At 35.0% G+C, this 13222-nt stretch overlaps 2 protein-coding genes across 2 annotated transcripts; one reads left to right on the forward strand and one right to left on the reverse strand.

The window, feature by feature from the left end:
- Positions 1-67: 67 nt before the first annotated feature.
- LOC106065011 (myeloid-derived growth factor-like) lies at positions 68-5528 on the forward strand. Its single transcript, XM_013223730.2, has 5 exons — positions 68-358; positions 2231-2281; positions 3434-3580; positions 4182-4242; positions 5244-5528. The coding sequence occupies exons 1-5, from the start codon at positions 236-238 to the stop codon at positions 5321-5323; spliced, it is 462 nt and encodes a 153-aa protein (XP_013079184.2). The 5' UTR covers positions 68-235; the 3' UTR covers positions 5324-5528.
- Positions 5529-7086: 1558 nt separating this feature from the next.
- Positions 7087-13049, reverse strand: LOC106075744 (uncharacterized). Its single transcript, XM_013236637.2, has 3 exons — positions 11436-13049; positions 11206-11289; positions 7087-10609 (listed from the first exon to the last, which is right to left on the reverse strand). The coding sequence occupies exons 1-3, from the start codon at positions 12337-12339 to the stop codon at positions 9177-9179; spliced, it is 2421 nt and encodes an 806-aa protein (XP_013092091.2). The 5' UTR covers positions 12340-13049; the 3' UTR covers positions 7087-9176.
- Between the last annotated feature and the right edge of the window lie 173 nt (positions 13050-13222).

Raw genomic sequence — 13222 nt, forward strand, 5'->3', positions numbered from 1 at the left:
TAACTAAAAGGCCAACTTATTGGTGATGTCGATGTGTACATTTTTAAACTACACGATTGGTTGTTAGTGTTGTTGGGTTGGACACACTGGATTGGACGACACGTACGCTTATTCTAGGTCATGGAGCTGTTTATATTTGTGTAACAAAAGTATACAACAAAATCAAGATCTAGATATATAGACTCTAAATCTAGTCTGTCATCACTGCCAATGCTTATATTTTGATCTTCATAACATGGCGTCACTGTTGCATGCTTTTGTGTGTCTTTTGTTTGTGCTTGTTTATGGTGACGAACGAGTGGATGATACATTTTATGTTAAACCAGGTGCTGGGACTTTAAGTGTTCAATACGAACTGGTAAGTCTAAGCCCTAAGCAAATTAAGTTCTGAGTAAAAAAAAAACAACTCACCCCCCCCCCTTTTTTTTTTTAGGCTTAGGGCCCTTTTGTTTTCCCCTGAAAATGTAATGTTATTCTATTTATATTTAGAATCTATAAATTTAATAAATAGTTTTATACTATTAATACTAATACTAGTAATAGTTATAGATCTAGGTCTAGAGCTCTAGATATAATCATATAGACTATTATAGACAATATTGTCACAATATAGTTAATATACTTATAGTAGACTCTATATATTATAATATATTAATATAATAGAGTCTTATAGATTTATACTCTATTGTCTATACTATAATTTATAATACCGTGTATATTCTAAGTCTAAGTCCTAAGTACATATGATATGATGATATAATGATGATACTTTTATTGTAACAGTGGTACAGATCTAGAATTTGCTTTACTTTAATCTATCTATTCTAAAGCTAATCTATATTAGTCTATAACTATATCTACTAATCTAGGTTCTAGATGATGCAGTCTTGTAGATCAATAAGGACAATAGACATAAGATTCTAGTAGTTCTAAGCATTTATATTATAATATGGAGTGCTGTATTCTGAGTGTAAACTGTAGTCAGTGTAGAGAGTAAAATTAAAGATCTAGATTTAGACTACTAGTCACCACTAGATCTATATATTAAAGAATTAATCATTTAATAATAATATTTATTTACTTATATACTCAATTATTACTTATTGTTTAGTCAACATATAATATACTTACTTTGAGTGAAGTCCTCCCATGCCATTTGGTGCATAAAGCTGCAAGCTCTTTCCACTGAGATCAGTGATAGTTGGCTTCCACAGTCTCTTCCCAGCTGGTGCCCACAGATTTTATGCCATATCAGCCATATGTGGATGACCATGGCATATGTGCCTCATCCTGTCCAAGGACGCATCCTGTGAATCCCATATGATGCTCAGTCACCACCTCATTCAACCTTTATGCAAGCATTTTGGGACTATGATTTTTTTGAAGAGGTGGATCCTGGTCTCTAAGCTGGTTGATTTGTTTGCCCCCATAAATCAAGTGAGAGTGCCAAGCTGAAGTGACTCCCCAATTTAAAAAAAGGAGATACATCTAATCCAGGGAACCACAGATCAGCTTCACATAATATATTATAATTCCATATCAAATGCTAAAACATATTTATAATATGTTGCAACATCATAAAACACCTTTAGATATAATGTAGTATGTCCTTACTTAATCAGAAATGTAGGTAATTTGAAAACTCTTATAATTGGTCTAATTACACAATTTTCAATGAGCATCCATAGAAGCCATCTTATTTAGCATTCAGGTATTTTCACTAAGTTCACCACTATAGCTTTTTGAAGAAAAATTTTGCATTGGCATTTCTGGTGCATCACTCCATTGCATTCAAGATTTCCTTATAAATAGAGATAAATAAATGTTGAAATTTTACAAAGAGAATTAGAGGAATTACAGAAATGGGACATTGGTGCATATTTTTCTACACAGAAAAGTACCAACTTTTCAAAAAGTAAAAAAAAAATTAATTAAAAAAAGCTACTTAAAATCTTATTAATGGTAAACCAGTTACTCACTCAGACTTAAAATTCCAATAACCTAGGTATTATAATAAATGAAAATCTATCATGCAATCCCCATATACAACACTGAAGAAAACTACCGTACCCCTGTCCATAAATCTTGTTTACTAGCACAGCTTTACAGCCATTTTTATTTATTTTATTAGTATAAGCATTCTTTTCTGATTTTGTTTTATTTTTATTTAATTTTAATCACACCCTGCTAGCAAGTACCAATACATTTCTTCTTTTTTTTTCCCATTCAGAAAAATTATTTGTGCAAGTTTACTTACACAGCTCAAGGAGGGACACATGAGGTAAGCTTTGACAAATAATGTACAGCTTAAGCTTACTTTAACACCACAGTATAGTTCATAAAATTGGCTTGGGTAATTATAATTAATTAGAATAATGGGGTATTATAGTCAGTTCATATGCCAGGCATAGAAGTTTCTAGCATCCAGTTTTCTCCAAAGTTCTTTTTCTTGTACAGTCTTCTCAGCATTGATCTTGCTTTGTGCTGAGTGTTTCATAGTTAATATCAGTCAGATACTTTTATCAAAAGTTCCCCTTTCAGACCTTGAGATCTATGGGCCAGATGAAGTAAAGGACATCTGTTTCTATGGCCCATGGTTAACGAGGGTGTCATGTGGCCAGCACAACGACCAACCACCTGGCTAATGTCAGGTACCCATTAGAGCTGGGTGGACTCAGAGGGGCCCAGAGATCCCAAAATTAAAAATAAAATTAAAAATCCCAGAACCCACAGTTCCGAAGCCAAGTGCTTTACCACTCAGCCACATCGCCTCCACTTTTATCAAAGCTATAAAGTAAAAGAATTTTTTTTTTTTAAATACAAAACTTTAGGGTTATGTGGCCAATAAATTTGTCATTGATGGATGGTAGGCCTAAAATACAATTTACGTAATTCCTTTTGACTCTCAACAATACATTGCCATCAAACTCTGTTCTGAGCAATTTCCCTCCATTCTTGCATCTTTGCTTCGCTGATCTCCTCCGTGCTTACTTGGGTTTCCCAGACTTTCTCTTCCCCCAATGGTTTGTAAAACGTTTTGCATGTTCCTTCAGAGTTGAAGATAATCTAGATCCTAGTCCAAACCTCCTGCAGGACGGCTGGGGATGGCAGCGGGCAGGTATGAACCCCTTACCATTGAAACAACTGAACGGCAGTAGAGTGTACACAACACGACCAGGCAACCATCCAAGAGCATGCTTTTCAATATTTTCCCTTTTTATATGCATTCTATGCCTAATCCCCCCCCCTCCCTTTTGCATCTTTTGATTACTTGATCACTATTAGTATTAGAACTAAGTTAATATTAAACTGTAAAAAACTTTGGAGGGTGATAATAATCAAAATTAGTCAAGCACTAATTTGAAATGTGTTATGAATTTTTTAAAATTAAATGCATAACTTTCATTCATTTTGGTTTGTTCTCTCTCCCAAGGCATGGACAATTAGTTTAGAGATTATGGATGGTGGAAATTCTGTTATGTGCACAGTGGAAAGAAGCATCCCTTCCTATTTATTTTTTCAAGACTTTAAATTGGAGCTTACAGGCCCACTAGTTGCTATCACAGAGGTTGATGTCAAGGTGAGTACTACATTACTGTCACAGTTGAATTTGTGTAAGTATGTAAGTTTGAGTGACGACAGTTGGCAATGTGTGATGTTATAAAGAGATAATAAGACTTGTCTATGTCAATGAGTTATTTGATGTTTTCATAGTTACAGCAGGACCTGAGGTCAACTTGACAGTGGTGTGAAACTAGTTGATTTAGTTTCCATAGAATTACATAGAAAGTTGTAACAGTTATTTACTGCTTGTTTTTACAACTCTTAAGTACCATGTTCATTTACTTTCTATAATGCTGCCCATTGTTTAGTAAAAAAAAAAAAAAGTTACCCTTTTAGACCTTGTGATTTATAGGGCAGATGATGTTTAGGTCATCTATTTCTTTGGCCAACATTTAACGAGTAAGGTGTCAAGTGGCCAGCACAACCACCTACCGCACCTAAAAAATCTCAAAATTAAAAATTCCAGTCTTCACTGAGATTCAAACCCAGGACCCCAGGTTCAGAAGCCAAGCACTTAACCTCTTGCCTCCGTGATTCCTGCTTATTGTTTAGAAGACTATTAAACAATGTATTAGCGACTTGTGTTACGCTTCAATCACTGTTTCCCTTTATTTCAGGATTCTCAGAGAGATGGGAAGAGCTTACAGAAAGACGAGTACAAGCTAGAGAAAAATTCAAGTATGTTATTCTTTATATGGGGCGGTGCTGAAGCATGAAGCACTAGGTCATCTTGTAGCACAGAAGTCATGCCCATATTTACTTTTAACCCTGATACATCATTTGAGTAGTAGTGAACATTGTTAGCTGAAGTTAAAGTTGCTTTTACAGTCATTTAAGAAGGAACAAAAGAGAGTAGTGTTGTCGCAAGATATATTTCAACTATTAGCTCCCCCCTCCCCTTCTGTGCCTTCATTATCCATGATGTAATACTTTGAATAGGCTGCATGTCATGTGTGTTACTTACTTAGACTTAGATCCGCCTGCGTCGTTTGGCACATTGGGTGGCAAGCTGTCTACACAAAAATCTGTCACTGCCAATGTCCGAAGACTCTTCCCACCTGGTGTCCACAGCTCTGGGGTCCTCCATGAAAGCGTGGCACCAAGTTATATGAGGACGTCCCTGTTTGCGCTTTCCTCATATCAGATTCCTTGTCATCGCAACTCTTGGTATGCATAATTTATTTTGTCGGAGAACATACTGCAAATCTCATGCAATGCTCTGTCACAACCTAATTAAACGGTCAACTCTCCGTTTAGCATAGCATTTCCTTGTTCGCACCTATCTCTATAACTGACTCCTAAAACATAGATCCAGATGTTTTTTTATCACTTAAATGTCAGTTTCAGCCATTTCGGCCCAAAGTGCATAATGAAGCCCCAGAGACCACTTTCTACTAGACTGTTGATGACTTATACATCAATGATGATTTACACACATGATGTGTGTTTCAATAATTATATGGACCCCAGAATAAAAAAGGCGGGGCACTGCTGTTGAAAGTGCTGTACTAGAAAGAAAGAGAAGCTATTCTAACCAAGAAAGCTTATATTTTAGTGTGTCTCTTGCACTGTTTCGTCTAATTATTTCCCCTCTACAAACATAAAATATTTCATAATTATGTTTATGTACTAATTCATTTTCAAGCTTTTTAATTTTTAATTTTTTTTTTCCGTTTCAGTTTCAAGTATAGCAGGGAAATTCAAGAACCATTTAGAAAAAGTAGCTGTTTATTCCCCCTTGTCTCACAGTGACCTGTGATAGTTCTGTTGCCTGTGTGTTTTGTGTTGTCTGCTTGTTTCTAGAATGTAGAATTGTGAGCAGTTTTTATGATGATGTTTGGGTTTTTCATTACATAATATGTTTATGAGGTAAATACGTATTTCTTTTTAAGTTTCTTTACCTATGTTTATTTTCTGGTTATCTTGTATGCATTGTTATAAAATAAAAACACTATATTTATTAATGGGGCTTTGTTACTCCTTACAATAAAGAAAATCTGCTGCCGAGGACAGACGTCAAAAAGAAAATCTAAATCGACCACCTGTGGACAATGGTTATGCTTGCCCTGGATGTGGCAAAATATGTAGATCGCAGCTGGGGCTGTGCAGCCATTGGAATTACTGCATTCCTCACTAATCTGCGGACTCGAAGTCAAGCCTTATTATTACAATAATGAAAAAAAAGTAAATATACAAATCTTCAATTCCATTTATTGTAAACCATTTCTTAATGTGCAGCCATGGGAAATATTGCATTCCTCACTAATCTTCAGACTCGAAGACAAGCCTTATTATTACAATAATGAAAAAAAAGTAAATATACAAATCTTCAATTCCATTTATTGTAAACCATTTCTTAATAAGCTGCTGTGAGATTATGTGCCTGCAAATGATGATTTTACAAACCATAATTTAAATTTAATAAAGAAAATGCTTTTAACTTGTAAGCTATTCCTCTGCAATAGCATGAAGACATCTTTTAGGGTTAGATGTCGCTGATAATTAACTTAATATAACACTTCATCTTCGATACTGACTGCAGAATTAGAGAGAAGAATCCTAGCTATGGAATAGAGATGTTATAGAACAGTGTTTCCCAAACTGTGTTTTGTTAGGGTTCCACGAGGCCTGAATAGGTGTCCTGCGAACTATAAGAGTACTTAACTAGGTCTACACATCAATTTCGCAGTAAATGCAGAACAGAAAATAGATTTTATTAGCTCTGCAACCGAAAAAATTCTATGACATCTCTAATGAACTTTGAACTGCTATATTTTGATACAAAGATCAACCATTTAATGATTTCTAGTCAAGTTTGTCTGAAGAGTACCACAATATTTTAAAACAAAAGATATTTGTTCTACTTCCGTTTGCTTCAAGCTAATTGTGCGAAGCAGCATTTTCTTATTATGTTGAAACAAAGACATGGTATAGGCTGGACACAAGATATTGGTACTCATCTTTTAAGTATTATACCTGATACCAAGTAGTTATGCTCTTCAAAGAATCAATATCATCAAAGTGATGAAACCTTAATTTTTCTAAAGCTTATGTCTGAATTTTATCATAGTCTAATATGTGGAAATAGAGTGGGTTTCAATTATTATTATCTTTTTATTGAAATAAATAGGAAATAATACTAAAGCTTGTCTTCGAGTCTGAAGATTAATGAGGAATGCAGGAAATAATCCAACCTAAAAAGTAATCAAAATGTTCCGCTAAATTCTCAGAAAGTGCAAAGTGTTCCCTTAAAGGAACAGTTACAGAGTAATGGAGAAAGACAGTTGACAGTTCATTTGTGGGGATCCAACAGTCTAAGGGATAGGTGAAGGTGAACACTGCATTACAAATAACAGAAAGCAACTAACTGCATTGAGAAACAAGTTTGAGGAGAAAGTTATAAATGTGTCACAACCCAGAATTATTAAAAAGACTTCAATGTGCTTCATCATTGGAATCTTGTCATAATGGATTTTATATAGTATAGTGTAGTATCCTAATGAAACTCTACAAGAAGACATGTCTTGATCCTAGGCTTTATTGAACAAGAATGACAAAACAGTTCAGGATAACACAGTACACACATACACACACACACAATCTGACCTGGACACCAAGACATTTTGACACATAAGAACAGCTCACAACACACAACAAGTACATAAATACACAACATATAGTCTTGAATCTCACAACACACAACAAGAACATAAATACACAACATATAGTCTTGAATCTCACAACAAGAACATAAATACACAACATATAGTCTTGTTGCAAAAAAAGAAGATAATATAAATTAATATGCTCCTCAAATATAAAAATTACTAGTCTTTTTAAATAATGAAACAGGAACCTCATTATTTTATCGTCTGAAAAAATGACCATTAATAATAGAATTGAAAAAAGATGCATAGATATGTATTGGTACCGGTATATATTAGTTGTTTTTTTTAATAACACTTCAGGGTTGCACATCAGCCAAACCAAGGTTATAATTAGAACGACTTTGGAAGCTTTTGAGAATGTAACTCTTTTTAAAGTACATAACCATGCTGTTTTCAGAAATACTTGATTTTATTCTTGGAATATTCTTAACTACTTTTCCTTAATGGAAGCTCCGGTCACGAAACCTCCATTAAGAAATAATATTTGGTGTCAACAAGTTATTGTTTATTTTAAACTGTTTTAACAATCTCAATATCCAAAAGAGAGGGGAGGGGATCAACAATTTATTGTTTATTTTAAACTGTTTTAACAATCTCAATATCCAATATAAACTTACACACAGGTAAACACTTTTTTTTTTTTCTTTCAATTTAGTTTTAAAAACTAAAAAAGGGTGATAGCCAATTTGTTTACATACTAATTACTACACTATGAGATGGGATACAATTTTAAACGCACGACATGGCCTAAATTGTGCCGATGTGCCTCAAATCAAAAATCAAATCAATTTTAAACAAAATAAGTGCCACTTTCATACCTTGCAATCTACTGAGCAGATAATGTAAAGGTAATCTGTTTCTATGGTTAATGAGGGTGTCATGTGACCAGCACAACCAACAACCTATACTTTCCCCAACACATGTCAAGTATCTATTAGATTTGGGTGAACTCAGAGGCATCCTAAAATCCCAAAGTTCAAATTTGTATAAAGATTCAAACCCAATACCTAATGGTTTGGATGCTAAGTGCTTTACCACTTGGCCCTCCACATTGCCCAATTAAACAAAATATTACAAAATAATACTTCAGCAATGTACACTCTGTATTTCTACAGTGCACAACACTTAAACAAAGCTAAAACAAATACATAAATAATACTTCAAGCTCCATAGAGCACTGGTATGATGCTAAGACATAGCTCCATAGAGCCTGGCACTTAAAAAAAAGCTCCATAGAGCCTGACGCTTAAACATTACAGAACAAACCACATAAACATCACTTCTTAACCAATTTTACAAGCTCCAGTTGAAAAGAAATAGTATATATACTAGCGTTTTTCTATTTTGACATTTAAATCTATGTAGAAGAAAGCACTTCTTTTTTTGCTCGAAAACAGTAATGCGACATCAATACATTTTATGGAGTGGATAATTAATCGACAGAAGACTAGCTGAACAGAATGAAAGACGCTGGCAACTCATAATCTTGATCTGCCTAAGAATTAAGTACGTTTGCTTTAAGCAAAGTTTGTTCTCATCCAATTCGAAGGTTAAAAAAAATTGTTTCGTATGGTGAAAGAAATATGTTAACCATCTCTTTGGTAAGGTTTGTAACAGCAACTAAAATAATTTTGAGCCTAAATACTAAAGTAGAATTCCCCCTTCAGACCTTGCAATCTCTAGGGCAGATGACGTTGAGGTCATCTATTTCTTTGACCACCGGTTAACGAGCAGGGTGTCATGAGACCAGCACAACTGCTTAACACCTTTACTTCCCCTGCTCAAGTCAGGTAACAGGTTAGAGTTGGGTGGACTCAGGATCACCTTTAAAGTACCTAAATTGAAAATCCCAGTCTTCACAGAGATTTGAATCCAGGACCCCAAGTTTGGAAGACAAGTGATTAACCACTCAGCCACTGCACCCCCAAATACTAAAGTAAACTGTTATAAATTAAACATGTTACTTTTTAAAACTGTGTTAGTAGGGAAAGGAGATTCCTCTATGAGGCAAGAGTTGGTCTGACACTCTTCTGACAATGGTATGCCAGCTATTGCTGCCTCTATCTCTGGAGAGTAAGACTCCCCAAGAGAAGTAAATGCAGACTTTGACATCACATCCATTTTCCCATTCTTTCCAGCAGAAGAGTTGTGGTCATTCAGCTGGGACATATTGGCTAGAACAGCATTTGGGATCATTATATCCATGCAAGCGGGGTCATGAGCAGGAGACGCATTTAATCTACCAGCACTCATAGATGCAAGGGTTCCTGTTCCAGGAGAACTGGCAAAGGAAGGCAACATGGGGGATAGTGTTTGGGGCCCCCTTAATGACGATAAATGATTGTTGGTACTAGGTGGCACGGACAGCTGATGGGATGCGCTTTCAAAGTTACCAAGATTTAATGTGTCAGTTTCGATGTGCTTCGATGAAAAGGTTGGAAAGAATGAACCTACAGATGGGCTGTCGGTAAAGAAATCAGGAGTCAAAGGTCTGTCGATAAGATGAGGTGAAAATGAGGCAAACATCAAGGTGCTGGCTGACTGACATCTGTTGAGGGTTGGTGGCCTTGGGAAGTCTGACATTAAATCAAACAACGAGTCCTCTGTCAAACTGTTATCCACATCCATGAGATTGTTGGCTGTTGCACACAGCATTGGATTACCTCCCTTGCTCGAGGCAGCGCCACCAGAAAACTGGTTGGTGTCGGTAGTAACGGTGTCTTGATTCATAGTTTGAGACACAGAGTCCAAAAATTGTTCATCAACTTTTGACTTATTGAGTTCAACGTTCTCCTTTTTCTTGTTAGCTGATTCATTGAGAATAGTATCATTTGGAACCACCAACTCCATACTATCTAGGTCAACATTCTGTTTGTATTTTATTTCATAATCACTTGGTTTCACTTTCTTCAACAAGGGCTCACTCAAAATTTCATAATTTTCACAGCCATGACTGTTCATCATATGCTTCTTGGCTTTCTGCAAAGTGTACATACCATCGCCACACACTGAACAGACATAGCCCTTTTTCCCATCATGCAAAGTAATGTGCTTTTGAATTGCCCACGGATAACTCGTCTGAAATGAGCATGTAGGACAGGAAAACATTTTCTGCTTCAAGTGTTTTCTTTTGGCATGCAAAATAACTTCCGAGGGGTAAAGACCAGTGAAAGTACATTGGGAGCATTTGTACGGCTTGAATTCACTGTGAAGCATCATATGCTTGGACAGCGAAGAAGCATGTTTGGTTTGAAAGCCACAGACGTGGCATGTTTTAGTTTTCTCCAAAGAATGTTTTTGCTTCAAGTGCTTTTGTAAAGACCTTCCATACATGGACTGAAAAGTGCAGCCTTGGTGGGGGCATTTGAAAACTTCACCTAGAGAAAAAAACAAATATGAAATTATTTTTAAATGTGAAATTTGTAAAACAAATATTTTCAAGTAGTTTGTAGAGATAAGGTTAGTTACTATGTTTGACAATGTTTCTCAACTCATTCTGAGCTTTTATTTATATATAATATAAATATTAAGTTGTATTTACTAAAAAGTTTTACCAACAGACACAGACCAGGGTTGTATTTTTTTTTTTGGTACAGAAACAATATTTGGAAAAGTATTAAGAAATGTATCCTTGTTTTATATATTTTTGGATGTTCCTTCAGATTTTGAAAATAATTACATCCTAGTCCAACACTCACACAAGATATAACAGGGGACAGCAGGGTGCAGGGTTCAAATCTGGGACCTTGAGATACTATGGAATGAGAGTCTGCGGTGCATACCATATGACCAGGCAGCCACAAAGCACAGGTAAGAAACTGTATGAATTTAAAAATTTGAAAAACAGCATATTTGCTTTCCTAACTTAACTTACTTTTCATTGTTATGTCCTCCCCCATAAATAACAAAAACAATATATAATAATTCCTGTTTTTAAGTTGAATAGTTGACAAGTTCTGTACAGATACTATACCTGTATGTTTTCTTCTGTGTTCTTTAAAAGATGTTAATGATTTAGCCTGGTAATTGCACTCAATACATTTGTATTTTTGTGTTTCTGAAAGAAATAGGTACAATATTTTTAAAATTTACCAGGCGAAAGAGAGAATTTTAACTAAATCTATCAAATTACTTTAGAAGACTTTTAATGTATTCACAGCAAAGAAATACATACATAAAATAATAAGGTAAATTGTTAATTACCTGACATTGAATGACAAGTTGTTAAATGCAAACTGAAATCATCTTTCTCTGTGAATTCTGCAACACAAACAGGACACTTCAATTTTTTATTCTGATGATGCTGTGAATGAATTTTCCAGTCTTTGCGCCAGATCGTACTGTAATTACATTCAGAACACACAAACATCTGGCCATCATTATGAGACTTCAAATGTCTCAGCATCAGCTGGTCAGACTTGGATTTGTGTGTGCAGAGCTTGCAGACATAAAGAGACAGCAAATCCTCTTTCACCACATCACATTGTATTGCTAGTTTGATCAGTCCATCTTGTGAATTATTTCCAGTCATAACAACATAGGAAAGCTTGTCGGCACAGGGAGAAGTTAATGTATTTCGAACAGAATTACTTTGAACAGTGCCCAAGTTATCTAATTTATCATTAACTACAGATTCATGGTGCAAATCTGGTTGTCTCAACGATGAATTCAACAAATTTGGAGTATCATGGGTGTGAATTGTGGTTTGACACTCTTTGTCCACTTTTCCGTTAATTTGAACATCAATGTACTTTGGATGATGAGCATTTTTATTAGCAGCTGGCCTCTCTGTAATAACTTTACCATGTTTTATTGGTCTATCTGATACACACAGACTCAAAAGTGTCTTAATCAAAGGATGTGGTAGCACTTTTTGAATATGAAGGTTAGAAAAGATCTTCCTGGCGTGTTTTCTCAAAGTATCTTTTATAGCACCGAGAGTATAAAAGTCAGATTTGTCACAAACAAAATATTCAATAGGTTCTGAAGTTTCTAATAAGTTATTTTTTGCTGGTCTACAGGTTTTTATATGAGCTGAAATTTCTGTTTCTGAAACATCATTAAGAAAAAGCCCCCTACAAGTCCAGCACACTTTACATGAAGCCATTTCTTTATTGTAATAAACTCGTTTGTCAGTGGTGACTGTTGATTGCCAAATTACACTGCAATGAAATACTGCAGAGTGGGTGTCTCATGTGATTACTGTGTGAATGACTCTCACACTCAGTGAATTACAGTAACAGTACAGTCTTAAGTGAGTCTACACTCCTAGTAGGCCTACTTGAAGCGAACGTTGAATACTGACTTTGTCTCTAGAGTTAGAGAATAGAGTAGTCTAGAGTTCAGTTAGGAAGTCTAGATCTAGAATCTAGTACATGACTAGTAATAGTATTACTAGTAGTAGTAGTATTATATTAGTTATTAGTACTTGTGAACTACTTCTCACGGTATGTTACAGTATGTACTCAGATTATGTAGTCACATAATCACAGATAATCATAAGAAAGATGATAAGTCTTCACTTCATAAGTCAGTAGACTTTAAGACTGAGTAGAACGTACGTCTTAGGCTAGGACGTCTACTCTAAGAAGAAGTCTACAGAGACTTGATTAGTAAATTAAATAAGAATATCTAGATTCTACTTATCTAGATATAAAGATAAAAGACTTTAGGGTTCGAGTTTAGATCTAGATCTCTAGTTATTTTTTGTTTTCGTATCTATCAGCTAATCTAGAATCTAAATGAACCAGAACCAGAGGCAGATATTGTTGACTATGTTACAAATAAAAAAGATTAATCTTCCTTGTCTAGATCTATGTAGACATTTATTTTTTTTTAACGAGAGTTACATGTAGGCTGGCGCTGTCAGCTTGTGTGTTTTATATGGTTATTGCACTTTTAAATAAATACTAGCTGTTTTAGGGTCGAATAGCTACAGTAGGCCTACATTTATTGTCATTATATCCATTTTCCTTAAAAGATACTATAGA

This window comes from Biomphalaria glabrata, chromosome 1, assembly GCF_947242115.1.
Source record: "Biomphalaria glabrata chromosome 1, xgBioGlab47.1, whole genome shotgun sequence".
Lineage (NCBI taxonomy): Eukaryota > Metazoa > Mollusca > Gastropoda > Planorbidae > Biomphalaria > Biomphalaria glabrata.

What these genes read in the sequence shown, in the direction of transcription:
- LOC106065011 (XM_013223730.2), top strand. Translation starts at nt 236, where the DNA reads ATGGCGTCACTGTTGCATGCTTTTGTGTGTCTTTTGTTTGTGCTTGTT. An exon ending in TAAGTGTTCAATACGAACTG is followed by an intron (nt 359 to 2,230) that starts GTAAGTCTAAGC and finishes TTTCCCATTCAG; the next exon opens with AAAAATTATTTGTGCAAGTT. An exon ending in TCACAGAGGTTGATGTCAAG is followed by an intron (nt 3,581 to 4,181) that starts GTGAGTACTACA and finishes CCTTTATTTCAG; the next exon opens with GATTCTCAGAGAGATGGGAA.
- LOC106075744 (XM_013236637.2), bottom strand. Translation starts at nt 12,339, where the DNA reads ATGGCTTCATGTAAAGTGTGCTGGACTTGTAGGGGGCTTTTTCTTAAT. An exon ending in AACTTGTCATTCAATGTCAG is followed by an intron (nt 11,290 to 11,435) that starts GTAATTAACAAT and finishes TATTTCTTTCAG; the next exon opens with AAACACAAAAATACAAATGT. An exon ending in ACACAGAAGAAAACATACAG is followed by an intron (nt 10,610 to 11,205) that starts GTATAGTATCTG and finishes TTTTTTCTCTAG; the next exon opens with GTGAAGTTTTCAAATGCCCC.